Raw genomic sequence first — 13,953 nt, 5'->3', positions numbered from 1 at the left:
TGCCTCAATATGATATGTAGCCTTTGGTGTCTGGCTTCTTTCACCTAGCATAACGTTTTCAAGGTTCATCCATGTTGTAGCATGTATCAGTACTTAATTATTTTTTATGGCTGAATAATATCCCTTTGTATAAATATACCATATTTTTAAATCGATTCACCAATTGCTTGGACATTTTAGCTATTATGAATAATGCTGCTATGAATATTTTTGTACAAGTTTTTGTGTACATGTATGTTTTCAGTTTTTCTTGGATCACGGTGTTTAGCAATGGAGATTTGCTGATATACTGTCTCAGGTTTAAGGCCAGGCTCTGCCATTTATTAGCTGTGTAAACTTGGCCAAGTTACTTAACTTCTCTCTGCCTCAGTCTCATCTATAAACTGTGGCTATTCATAGTACTCACCTCTTATAAGGCCTTTTTATGAGGCCTAAAACAGATAATACATGGAAAGTAATTAGGACAGTGCTTGGTATATATGCTTAGGTCTGAGTAAAATATATCTATTATTAGTTTAATATTTCGAGTTCCTTAATGGTAGAATTCATCTTCATCATGACTTTGAAACTCCAGTGCCTAAAGTTTTGTTTTGTTTTGTTTTTTTTAATAAAAAGACAAATAAATATTCAGAATTCCTTCTGGGTATCAGGGTATGCTAATTTCAGACAAGTGTATTTTGAAATTGAAGGACAGATGGTTTAAACTGTAAATTGCCTGAGGCTTGCCTCCTGCAACTTACTTAATACAGCAACTTACAACACTTCTTAGCCTGCGACTAATTATTTAATACAATTTGAGGTATTCTTGTAGTTAGTAATATATTATTTAATAACACGGGTATAATCCAGTGGTGCCTTAAGACTCCTGATTCTGAAAAGCTGGGAAATGGCTCATTTCCACAGCAACTCTGTGATTGGTTTACCGGCGACCCAGGTCGATTTTTGATTGGCTCACGCAATGGACATGGTCTCCACCCGAGCCAATATGTCCAGTATGAGGCCAATATGGCTCCACAACTGACTTTTCTGGAAGCCGGCAGACACGTGGCTACCGCAGGCCGAGGAGTACGTGGGAGGACCCAGTTTCACTTACCGCGAGAGGGCGCCGGCAGTTCCCCATTGCTGAAGTCTCGTTTACCATAAAGCCTCCGAGCGACCAATCAACTGGCTGTCTCCATACCGCTTTCAAAGTCGGCGGGCCCTTTCACCAATAATAAGGCAGATACCATCCTCAGCTCGAGGATTGATAGAAAGTCTGACCAGTCATTTCACAGATCTCTGCTATCTCCGCCTCGCTCGCGCGAGATTGACGATCCGCCCGGCCAATAGGGAACGCTGAGGCGGCGGGTGGAAGAACGCGGCCCTCTGTAATGGCGGAGCGTGGCGGGGACGGGGGGGACGGTGAGCGATTCAACCCGGGGGAGCTCAGGTAAGGGCGCTGCTCTACCTTACATCTTGGCGCTCCGGCGTCCCAGGGGCTCGGCCCGCCGCGCGGAGGGCCGGGGTGGAGGGTGGGCCGAAGACGCGCGGCGGCTGGGGGTCAGGACCGCATGGGATTGGAGAAGGGGGAAGGGAAGGCGGCTTGAATGAGGGAGCCGGGCCGGGACTGGGTCGCGGCCTCCTGCACGTTCTCGGGGCGCTTCCTGCGGTTTTCGCGGGGCCCCGGCGCCCTTCGCGGCCTGCGGCCCTTGGGCCGGACCCGGCGTTCCCGCTTTGGGGCCCCGCCTCAGGCGCGGGCCGCCTCAGCCTTGCTCCCGGCGCGACGCCGGCGGGGGCCCAGTTTTCCTCCCGGAAGCCTTCCACGCCTCAGCCAACTCCCCGGCTCGGTCTTCTCCACGCCCTCCGCCGCCCTTTGGGGTCCCCACGTCTGCCCTGTTCCTTCTTCCCCACGTTGCTTGCTTTTCATTAACTTCGTGCGGCCTTCCTTTCTCGTATCCTTTGGTTTCTTACCCCGTATTTGTGAGTAGTAACAATAGCAGCAGGCGTTTGTTAGGTACTTCCAGGGGCCAGAGGACCCTTTCCTTAGACTTGTCTCTTGTGATCCTCACACTCATCCTTTGGAGTAGTTGCTGTTATCATTTTGCAGGCCCCAGTGCAAGAGCCATCTTCAGTTAAGTGACTTGCCCATCTTACAGGTGAGGAAACTGAGCCTCGTAGAGGTTGGGGAAGTAGAACCGGCTCGGTTTGGTGGAATCGTGGCTCCAGGAAGTGGCTTGAACCCAGGCAGCCAGACTCGGTGCACTCTTCCATTCCTCTTCTTTCTGTTTGTCTGCTCACGCCATCGCCCTAAGGATGGCAGTGACCTTTCTTGCCTTGGTTTTTCCCTGCCTCTGGAATTTGTAATTAAGTGTCTTGGAGAGAAAAATCTTTAGTCAGTGGTTTCTAAGGAAAACGAGGTACTGAGCTTTGCGTGTATTTGATACTTTTTTTTTTTTAATGTTTCTGGGTGGGAAAAATGTCATGTCAGATGTTCAGCTCCCATTCTGAATTGTGCCACTGTCAGTCTTTGAGAATGAAAAAGCGCAGAATAAGTTATGAGGACTCTAGTATTGTCTAGAGCACCAGATGAAATTGTATAAGGAAAACGGGTATTGTTACTTAAGTTTTCAGGGAAAAAGAAAAAGTCATGTTTTTTAGATTCTGAATGGTCACAAAAATTCTTACTCTGGTAGGAATAAAGTCTTATTTCAGGGATGTATCTCAAATCCTTTAAACCCCACGTGTACACTTCAGTAATGAGTGATCAAAGTGCATTGCCAGGGTCGTTCAGTTTTCGTGATGAAAGGTTCATTCCTGATTCTGACCTTAAGAGAAGGTTACTAGTCTTACAGGTTTATTTGGGAACATTACTTTGCGTTTTAGAGAGTATTTTTCTTCAGTTTTACAATGAGTAGCCTTTTAGACTTTAATAGTAGTCTAGATATTGTTGCAAAACTGATTTGAATGGACTTTAAATTAGGTGTTCTGTTGGAAATGTTTTATACCTTAGCCTGTTGGGTTGGAAGTTCCTTCCAGAGCATATTGTAGACTTTTATTTTAACATTTGTCATGGTTTAAGAGAAATTAGTTGTTTTTGTGGCCTCTGATGGCAGAAATTGGGGCTTAATTTTTGTATTTGTATTCTGAACGCATGTCATGGTGTGTCAGTATCATAGTGCCTGAAGAATAAGGTGTTCAGTGTATATATATTGTAAATAAATGAATAGAGGAGATTTAGAGATGGTCCGTGTAGTGGACCCACATTAATTGTGTGCAGTGTGAGAGTCACTGACCTAAGGTGCTGGCAGTAGAGTCCTGAACCAGACTAAAAACCTTTTTCCTCAGGGACCTTCCATGCTAATTAAGATTGATCTAAATTCCAAACTAACCACATCAAATGAGGAAATCAGCCTGCAAATGTGAAGAGACTTACACAGGGTCACCGAGGTATTGGCAGGGTCTGGATTAAAACCTAGGTCTCCTCACTTAGTCTTCCTTTTAATTTGCCTGCCATATATCAGCATTTAAAAAATTTTTGCTCTTCCTGTTATATTAAAGTATTTGCAGACTTGTCTTCACCATTGGGAAGATTGCATATCTGGATTTAGTACTTCTAGGGAAATACATTTGTTCTTGTAAAAAAATTTTTTGGGTTTCTGTTCATGCAAGTAGGCTTCTGTTTTCCTAAAGATTGAAAGTGGTAGGAATGCAAATAACCTGCAATAGACAGAATTTATTTGGAGTTCCAAATGCCTTTCTATTCCTTTATGGTTTAGGGCCATTAAAATTTAGAGTTATATTTGTATAGATCCTTTACCCAAGGCCTATATTTACTTATTAATGCTTTATGACTTATGATAAGGTACTTGGCAGTCTAAATTTCCTCAGCTGTATAATGGGAATAAGAATATGTTGGTGTTACCACTGACTAACTACCATAAACAAGTTCTTTTTCTGTGCCATAGTTTCCTCTGTAAAAATGGTGCCAAACTTATCTCATTGGGTTGTTGTTAGTATTGAAAGACTTAGTACAAATAATGTCCCTATAACCGTACCAAGTATATAGGAAGTACCCAGGGTTCACTATCATTATTAAAACAATAATTGAACACTACCATCCTGGACACTGAGATGCATCACTATAATAAGGAGAAACTATGTACTAGTGGGTAGAGATAATACAAAAGTAAACAAATAAGTGAGATGTTTTTTCATAGCATTTACCATAATTGTAAACTCAAATTGGGTAATGAAATAGAGAGGGGCTGGGAGAGACTAGGGTGAGAAAGGAGTTTAAGGTGAACTTTGAGCTGAGACTGAAGAGTGAGTCAGTTATATAAAGATCTGGGGAAAAGCATGCCAGGCAGAGGGAACAACTGCAGAGGCTTCAGGGTAATCAGGTAGTTGATCAGAAAGACTAGAGTCTGTAGAGAGGTCAGCAAGGGCCAGGTTATGTAGAGCCTGCTAATAATAATTATAGTAATAGTTACACTACTAATATTAAAACCGTTTAACAGTAATTTTAGTATTTTACTAAATTATTAGTATTTTACTAATACTCTTACTATACTGATGTTACAGCAACAGCAATAATAGCTAATACTTAACGTGCTGGGTGCTGTTCCAAGTTCTTTATTAGCTCATTTAATCCTCAGTGCAGGTCTGGTGAGGTTGTTGTGATGAAGCAGTGTATATAAAGAGCTCAGCACATGTGCTATACATATCTGACATCAGAAAATGGCAACTTGAGGCTGTCGATAGAGGAAATTATGCGAATTTTGCCACCATTTTCATGGCAGACTTTGAAAGCCATCTAGTCAAATTGGCCACCAAGGGCTTTTCAGGTAGAGCACTATGCTAGGTTTGTGGGGGAATGAAAGTAATGATAGTTAAAATAGTTTACTGTGTACCAGGTACTATCCTAAATGTTTCATGGGGATTATCTCATTGAACAGAGAGGTTTTATTTCTATTCCCCCCCCCACCCCACTCCCTGCTCATTTACATGTGAGTATATTCAGGCTCAGAAAAAATGTGAGCAGCCTGACAGCAAAAGGCAGAGCCCTGATTTGACTCTTCATGCTTTTAGAACCTAAAATGCTTAACTTCAAGTTATAACTAGGAAGTGTGAAATTCTAAAGAGAGAAATAGTATAGATTTTTTGAAAAGGAAGAGGCAGATTCAGGAAATCTTAGATTAAGATACATTGTTAACTGAAGGCTGAAATGGAATATCTTTTCTTGGTGGTTAAGTTTTTTCCTGCCCTAAAGGTTAAGACATTGCTTCAATAACAGTGACCATCTGTCTTTTGGGAGTGCATATAATTTGAAAAAGACTGATTATTCTTTTTGCAATCACTTTTAAACTCATACTTTCTAACATTGAGTGTAGGATCATTTGCAGATTTGGTGAAATATATTTGGTGTGGTAGTTCTGGATGTGTTTACAATCCTAGTGCTCTCCTAGAAGGCAAATTGGTTCTTTATTAGGATTTTTTGTGTCAGAATTGAATTACGATGTGGAAAACTTAGAGAACATTGAAACGGGGGTAGTCTTAAGCACAGGATTGAAAAGTGTAGGAAAGTTGGAAGAGCCTGGTGAGGAGAGAGTATAAGAATGATTACCATCAAATGTGCATGAGGAATATAATTGTTAATCTTCTCTTGAGCACTGAAATGTAAATTTCATGTATAATGGAGAGATTTATCATAGCTACTGGGAAGACTGTGATAGGTGCTCAGTAAATTGGCAAATTATAGTAAAGATTTTTTTAACATTCTATATACCCTATTTGTAAGATACAGTATTACCTAGGTGTTCAATGGTACATTCAGCAAATACTTATTGAGCCTTACTATGGGCAGGCATAACTATGTGCTGGGGATATAAAGGTGAACAGGACAGACAATTGTTGCTCAAAGGGGGCTTAGATAGAAAGCATGGTATAGCATTTAAGAGCCATTCACCTGTGTTTGAATTCTGGCTTTACCACTGAACCAGCTGTGTGGCCTTGGGCAAGTTATCTTACTTTTGTGCACCTTAATCTGTAAAATGAGTTTGATAAAATCTATCTCAGGGTTGCTGTGATGATTAAATAATTTAAAAAGCTTATGATTACTGCCTGGCACATAGTAAGCACTTGTTAAATAATTTTTTTAAAAAAGCACTTATGAGAGGAGATAGATAATGCCATCTTACATGATATTGCTTATGTGCCTGAGTGCCGTGGAGAAAATAGGGTGTTTAGCTAGAGATTGAAGGGTGGGGTGGGGTGCAGTGTACAGAGGGCTTTCCCTTTAGTTAGAGAATACTAATGATCTCTTAAGCTGCTCCCCTTCCCTGCTATAAAAACCTTGTATTTGGAAGTAATTTCAAACTTCCAAAAAGTTGCAAAAACAAATAGTATGCTTAGTGTTAATATTTTACCTGTTCTGCTTTATTACTTGTCACATACATGCTCTCTGTTTCTCTGAGCCATTTGAGGGTAAGATAGATACACACACACACACACACACACACACACACACACACACAATGCTTAGTGTTAATATTTTACCTGTTCTGCTTTATTACTTGTCACATACATGCTCTCTGTTTCTCTGAGCCATTTGAGGGTAAGATAGATACACACACACACACACACACACACACACACACACACACACACCACACACACACAGCTCTTTACCCCTAAATACTTGAGTATTTCTTTTCTGAGGGTAGAGATCTTTTCTTACTTAACTACAGCACAGGCATCAATGTAAATTTGCGTTGATAAAATACTTTAATCTCTTGTCCGTATTCCAGTGTTGTCTACTAATTTGCGTTGATAAAATACTTTAATCTGTTGTCCGTATTCCAGTGTTGTCTATTAATCCATTATGTCCTTTATAGCATTTCTTCTCTCTAGTTTAGGATCCTGTCTAGAGTTGGTATTGTGTTGTCATGTCTCTTTGGCCTCTTTAATCTAGAACATTTCCACAGCCTTCCTTTGTCTTTTTTGTATAACATCAACATTTCTGAAGAGTATACTCCCTGCTGCCCCCTTTCTAATAGAACATTCTTCATTTTGTGTTTGTCGAATAGCTCCTTATTAGATTGAGGTTATGCATTCTTGCCTGGAATAGGTGATGTTGTGTCCCTCTCAGTCACATTAGGTCAGTTTCTCTATTGCATAGGTGTTTTGTTCATCATTCTTTGCAACTGTAAGAAACATGTGGGAAGATACTTTAAGACTATCCAAATAACCTCCCTCATCTAAATTTCCTCCTAGATTTGGTGTCCATTCATCATTCTTACTGATGCACTCTATTGCAGTGTACAATATGACTTTCCAACTCTACTTGCTTTTAAGGGCTTTAAAAATTTGATGTAATTAGAGATTAGTAGCTACATTTTTGTTACGTTGAGAAAGAAAAATTTATTCATGGCTTTCCCACACAGGATGGCTCAACAGCAGGCCTTGAGGTTCCGAGGCCCAGCTCCCCCACCAAATGCAGTGATGCGAGGCCCACCACCTCTCATGCGACCTCCTCCACCTTTTGGTATGATGCGAGGCCCTCCTCCACCACCTCGGCCCCCATTTGGACGTCCTCCTTTTGATCCTAATATGCCACCAATGCCTCCCCCAGGAGGGATTCCTCCACCTATGGGCCCTCCACACCTCCAGGTAAAGAATATAGAGGTAGCTGTTTCTTTGTTGGCGTTAGTGTCAATATTATATATGGGTTTTGCCTTTAAAACCTGTGTTCTTGGTTTTATAGGAAAATGGGAACTAAAGAGAACATCCTTATATTAATGTGTTGCTCTAAAAGCACTGGTAACAATAATTAGTATGGAAATTCAGACTGGAAATGTATATGGTGATAGAAAAATGTGTTAAGTTAGGATTGAATAGGGTAGTTCTAACCTGCCTTAGTCTCTGAAAATTGTCTTTAGTAATCCATCTTCTTTATGGGAAATGAAGTTTGAAATCTTATGTATAGAGTAGGGGAAATTTGTTTTCAGTGATACATATTGCAGGTAAACTTAAATATATATGTATGTATATTCCTGAGCAGTTCTCCCCAGAAATGATGCCTAGTATAGAATCTAGAAAGTGACAACAAACACATTTTGTAAGCACAATATTTGGATTTTTTTCCTTCCCCAGAAAAAAAATACGGTTATCTTACAATTTTAGAAATAGAATTGTTGTGGGATTTCTTTAAATAAAAACTTTTGTGGTGTTTTAACCTGAGGCATATATCCCTCTTTAGTGTAAATAGACCCAGTTATTGTCTGAAATGAGGTTATGAAGGTATCAACTCTCAAAAATATCTACTTTTGAGATTATATTCTTTTTGACTGAGTATGTTTCTATGTTTTCTTAGTTTATTCAGCCTGTACAATTCTGAAACGAAATAAATACAGTAGTATCATCTCCCTTCTGTTAGCTTGGATAATCAAGAATGAACTTACTAAAAATAGAAAGAGATAATGAGCTACTGTTTAAATGATGTTAACTCTGTTTCAGTAGGGTTATATTTATGGAAGAAACACCAGGTTTTAATACTTTGCTTAGTAATTTTGTTGCCTTCCTAGTAATGAGCAGCCCCCCTTTCCCCCACCCCCTTAAACAAATTGTTAAATGGTTTTATGTTTTCTTCAGGATTAGAATAGGAAGTAACTTTTTGACCTACTGACTGGTATAACTTGTTACATGTGAGTTTATTCTACTTTGTGCCTTTAATAGTTAAAGTCCTTGCAGAATATTATAAAATGTAATGGATTAATGTAACCCTCTAATGGAAGTATATCAGATGTTATAATGGGATACTTTCTAATGTTGTGATGCTTTTCTTGGTCTTGGTGGATGATTGTGTGGTTTTACAGTAAATCCAAGTGATTTCCAGCTCCTGGTGCATGAGATATTTTTGGGGTAGATATTTTATAGAACATGGGCCTGTGTGCTGATGCTTGAAAGACAGCGAGCTGAATCCAGAAAGACTGGAGTATGGAAAAGAAAACATTTTTAGGAAAATGAAATACAGTTGCACATTATTAGCATAATGTCAATTCCATTATCCAGATTAAGATGCTTTGGATAATTGAATTCTAATGTTACTTGTAGATTATAGAGGAAATCTTTTAATCCCTGTTCAAAATCTGTTTTCAAAATGGCAGACCTCTTTTCTGGTTTGGTGAGTAAGATATAGCAGTTACAGTTAAATTGGTTCAGGATCTTGGCTTGGGTCAGCAGTCGTTGAAGGAATTATCAGATAGTGTTGAATCAGTAATGAATGGTTCCAGGAGTTGTTTTTTTTTTTAACTATAATATATACCATTTAAATTCTCATTTAAATTAGCCATTTTCCTGGCTAATTTTTTTTTTTTCTTCTAGGAAAAGAGAACAAAGGGTTAGGTATATCTGGTTTTTCCTTTTTAGTTATTGCTATGTTATTTGTAAATAAGAATCAGTTTTTTTCTTTTGAAAGTAATCTAGTGCCTAATGTATGAAATAGGCAGTTAGGGTATAAAGAACAAAGCAAAACTCACCCATAATGCTATAACCCAGAGATGACTATTGTTAGTACTTTTTTGTTTGTTTTTTTTTTTTTTTTGCGGTACGTGGGCCTCTCACTGCTGTGGCCTCTCCCGTAGTGGAGCACGGGCTCCGGACACGCAGGCTCAGCGGCCATGGCTCACGGGCCCAGCCGCTCTGCGGCATGTGGGATCCTCCCGGACCGGGGCACAAACTCGTGTCCCCTGCATCAGCAGGCAGACTCTAAACCACTGCGCCACCAGGGAAGCCCTATTAGTATTTTGATGTACTTCTTTCTAGTCTATTTAGTAATCATTTTTATTACAGAGAAACTTCTCTTACATAACCTAGATAAATGTATCTGAATTGACTATAAAACTAGTTTCTCTTACAGTGCTTTACTTTTGGGTAGAATTTAGTAATAATTTGAAGGAAAAAAGATAAACACAAGTGACATTACTTCTTGTGAATTAACAGAGACCACCTTTCATGCCTCCACCCATGGGAACCATGCCTCCTCCACCGGGTATGATGTTTCCACCAGGAATGCCTCCTGTGACTGCTCCTGGTACTCCAGCGCTGCCTCCTACTGAGGAGATATGGGTTGAAAATAAAACTCCAGATGGGAAGGTAAATTATAAAATGTATTTAGGTTGTTAGCTTCTTAGTAACAGAAGAGTAAAACAGGAGTTCTGGCAGATTGAGATCAGTGCCTATATCTTTGCCAATTAGGAATGAGCCTTGGGTAAGCCAGGGTGGGGCAGGAGTCCTGGAAAGCCTCACTGGATTGGACTTATGCACAGACATAAGGTGGCCTGGAGCACTTACATAGGTTTGCCTATGATTCTGGAAGCCTGTATTTTAAATATGTGCCTTGGGTCCCCAAAACAGCCCTCAGGTTTAGTGTTTGCTAGGAGAACTCACAAGACTCAGCATGTAGTTGTATTTGCAGCTAAGACTAATTACAGAGAAAAGATACAAAGCAAAACCAGCAAAGAGAAGGAGGTGCATGGGCTGCAGTCTGGAGCAACCACGCACAAGCTTTCCGGAGTCCTTTCAGTGGAATCGTATAGAATGTGTTTAATTCCTGCGACTTGGCATTGTGAACACACAGGTGAAGTGTTGTCTGCTGGGAAAGCTCTCCTGAGCTGAGGAGTCGAGGGTTTTCATTGGGGACTGGTCCTATATCTGGCAACATCTGCCCAGCACATACCACATTCCAGACTCCCAGAAGGAAGGCATGTATTCAGCATAAACTGCATTGTTTGCATAAACAGTTTCAACATAATGAGCCATTCTTATCAGTTAGGGAATGATGGGAACCCTCCTGAAATCTAAGTTTCCAGATGCCAGCCAAGGACCAACATTGTGGGCGGGACTTTCTAAGGATAGCAGTCTCAGGCCCGCTGTGTTAACTTTGTGCACAAAATATAACCTTGGTTCTCCTTTTTTTGGTGTGTGTTAAAAATATAGTGTGCTCATTATAGAAAACTGGGGGGGGGGAGGAAAAAAGGAGTGAAAAAGTACCTTTAGTCTCATCATATACAAACAGCCAATTTTGGTGTACTTTCTGTTTTGTAAGGTTTTTTTTAATACTGTTTAAGACAAAATATAGTTGTATTATTGTTTATAAATGATAGTTGACAGATTCGTTGATACTGATGATTTTGCTTTCTCTGCAGGTTTATTATTACAATGCTCGGACACGTGAATCTGCATGGACCAAGCCAGATGGAGTTAAGGTCATTCAGCAGTCAGAATTGACACCTATGCTTGCAGCCCAGGCCCAGGTTCAGGCCCAGGCCCAGGCACAGGCACAGGCACAAGCTCAAGCTCAAGCTCAAGCTCAAGCTCAAGCGCAGGCCCAGGCACAAGCGCAGGCGCAGGCACAGGCACAGGCACAGGCACAGGCACAGGCTCAGGCTCAGGCTCAGGCTCAGGCCCAGGCCCAGGCCCAGGCCCAGGCCCAGGCCCAGGTGCAGGCGCAAGTGCAAGCACAAGCAGTGGGAGCTTCCACCCCTACGACCAGTAGCCCAGCACCTGCGGTATCCACTTCAACGTCATCATCAACCCCATCCTCTACCACTTCTACCACAACAACTGCCTCTTCAGTTTCGCAGACAGTATCAAGTGAGTACTAGTCAGCATGTGTTTTCATTTAGGGGCTAGAGAAATGGACAAGTGGGAATGCATTCCAAATGATCCTAGTGTTTTAGGTATTATCCTTGATGTTATTTAAAATATGTTTTTGACATTAAGACTTTTGGCTAAAAAGAACAGAAATTTACATTAGTAGAAGAAATTATTTGCCCAGTTGAAATTCATGAAGCTAAACTGGGGAAGTGTAGAGTTAGCTATTCAACTTGGCCAACAGTAATGCTGGGTGATGCGGGGTTTGCAGAATAAGTGTAAGTCTTGGCCCCTGCCCCTATCTTGCAGAGTTTCCAGTTTTTCTAATTGAGGAGGCAAGAATAATGCATGTGAAACAATTAGAGAATAGCGTGCAAAGTTATGCAGCGAAAATAGAAGATATAAGAATTCAAGAAAACGGAGAGACAAGTGAGTGGACTACATGGGTATTGAGGTTTATCATAAAGGATGTGTGATAGGATTTGAATAGGTTCAAAGTTTCAGAGAGGTGTTTCAGGTAGTGGGAAACGTAGGTCAGGAAATGAGGATAAATGTAGTTTATGAATTGTTAGGTGGGAGGATTTATATTGGTTAATATATTGAATAAGAGACCAGGTTATGAAGAGTTTTAAGAACAAGGCAAATGGATGAGGCAGGCAGGCACTAGGCGGTCTATATGAATGCAGTATTCTGGAAGATTTTTATTCGTTCTCTGGGTAGTGTTGAAATCAGGGAAACTTAGGAACTTTTCAGTAACCTTGTTTAGAGGTAGCTGGGTCCCAGAATGGGATGCAGGCAGATGAAATGTGGAATTGTGTTAGAAGCAGTCCGAAAGGTAAGAGAATTTTCAGGTATGAAGACACAGAGGCCCAAAGGTTACATCTTTTTTATAAAGATGAGAGACAATTAATAGATTTCAGGGATGAGGAGAGAAGAATATTAATTTGCTTGAAAGATTGTCATTAATATTTATGCTACTAGTTCTGGATTTTATTTTGTTCTTTTTTTTTTTTTTGATATAAGTATGCTGCTGCTTTTTCTACAGGCTGAGATTGAGCCCCCAAATATTTACATAATTTTATTTATTGGATTATTTGTTATGATACTGGCATGAAGATACATAATTATCCCTACAAGGCGATTATAATTTAGATTATTTTGCTACCTGGATAATGGGAGAGAATTTAAAAAAAAAAAAAAACTGTCTCTCTTCTCTCCCCCAGTAGCTTCAGGGACTAGGGAATTATTAGTGTATATTACCTTGTAAGAAATATGTACATGAGAGAAATTTAGTCATCCTACTGAATTTAAATTCAAATTTGATTTTATTTTACTGATGTGCGTAGTAACCGAAGAAGTAAGGTACCTGTGATATGGAGACAGTTTTTTTAAAGGCCCTATTTGATATTTTTTAGAGGGCTTGGGAGAAAATGTACTTAATAGGAAGATGTAAATAATGCTTTACCAGGTCTCTTGTAGCTAAGTTGAATTCTGAAAATACAGATTAACAGTGATACTAGCTAGTTGGTTGAAGGTCTTTGCCTTTTTATAGGCAAATGCTTCTAAAACCTGTGGGGCAAGGCAGAAAACAGTCAGTTTTTATGGGGTACTTGTGGTGATGGGAGAAGGAGATTAATTAAAAGCAGTGTGGTTCTATGTGGAGGCTCTGTGTTGCTTCTGTTTTATTCCCTGCCTCTTCGGAAGGAAAAATAGTAGTACTTTGTTTTAAGGGAGGTGGGTAGCCAAAAACTTTTAACTGTTCTCTTTGTATTTCATTTCCATATCGGAGTGGTCTATCAGTAGGCCCATAGGTATCTTGTCCATTACCAACCATTCTATTCAGAATTCCTGTTTTTCATTTTTTGTACTACCCTTCAGTGATAGGGAGGCCTTTATTCTAAGAACAGAATAGCAAAATCTTGTTCTTTTTACAGCCTTTAAACATCAATTTTGATGTTGTCTTTCTGAGTATTCCTGATAGCTGTTTTTATTTCGCTTGATTGAGTGTCAAGAAGTGTTATCAGTCTTAATATTTCTCCATCTCTTAGAGATAGTCACTTGTCTTTTTTAGTTAAGATCTGAGGCTGGATTAGTAGTATATTTTGAGATCAAGTGTTACACTAGTTACTTTAGCAAATGGAGTTAGTAGGAATTTACCTGCTCTAAAGTCCTAGCTAACCATTCTCCCAGCTTCCCAGTTAATTCTTTTGTTGCCTTTGTCCCTTTTCTCTCATGACGCATGGCAACTAATCAAATTCAGAAAATCCTGTGTCAGCAAGAGGAATAGGTTGAGTGAATACTTTTTGCCATCTCCATTTCGTG

The 13,953-nt window shown here is 40.0% G+C and overlaps 1 protein-coding gene across 8 annotated transcripts in view; it reads left to right on the top strand.

Annotated features, from left to right (window-relative positions):
* Window positions 1-1,352: 1,352 nt before the first annotated feature.
* Window positions 1,353-13,953, top strand: part of TCERG1 (transcription elongation regulator 1) — a 60,405-nt gene continuing 47,804 nt past the window's right edge. For 4 of the 8 annotated variants that reach the window (XR_009518947.1, XM_060008595.1, XM_060008594.1 and 1 more), the window contains exons 1-5: window positions 1,353-1,429; window positions 7,422-7,647; window positions 9,979-10,131; window positions 11,184-11,631; window positions 11,941-12,060. Coding sequence is in view for 7 of the 8 variants with exons in the window: in XM_060008595.1 (XP_059864578.1) it covers window positions 1,371-1,429; window positions 7,422-7,647; window positions 9,979-10,131; window positions 11,184-11,631; window positions 11,941-12,060 (1,006 nt within the window). In the remaining variant the exon portion in view is untranslated. The remainder of the gene's footprint in view (window positions 1,430-7,421; window positions 7,648-9,978; window positions 10,132-11,183; window positions 11,632-11,940; window positions 12,061-13,953) is intronic. The other 4 variants (XM_060008600.1, XM_060008599.1, XM_060008597.1 and 1 more) reach the window with 1 other exon arrangement.

Source organism: Delphinus delphis, chromosome 3, assembly GCF_949987515.2.
Source record: "Delphinus delphis chromosome 3, mDelDel1.2, whole genome shotgun sequence".
In the NCBI taxonomy this organism is placed as follows: domain Eukaryota; kingdom Metazoa; phylum Chordata; class Mammalia; order Artiodactyla; family Delphinidae; genus Delphinus; species Delphinus delphis.
The sequence above is the reverse complement of the archived record's forward strand: the minus strand, read 5'-3'. Positions and strand labels throughout refer to the sequence as shown.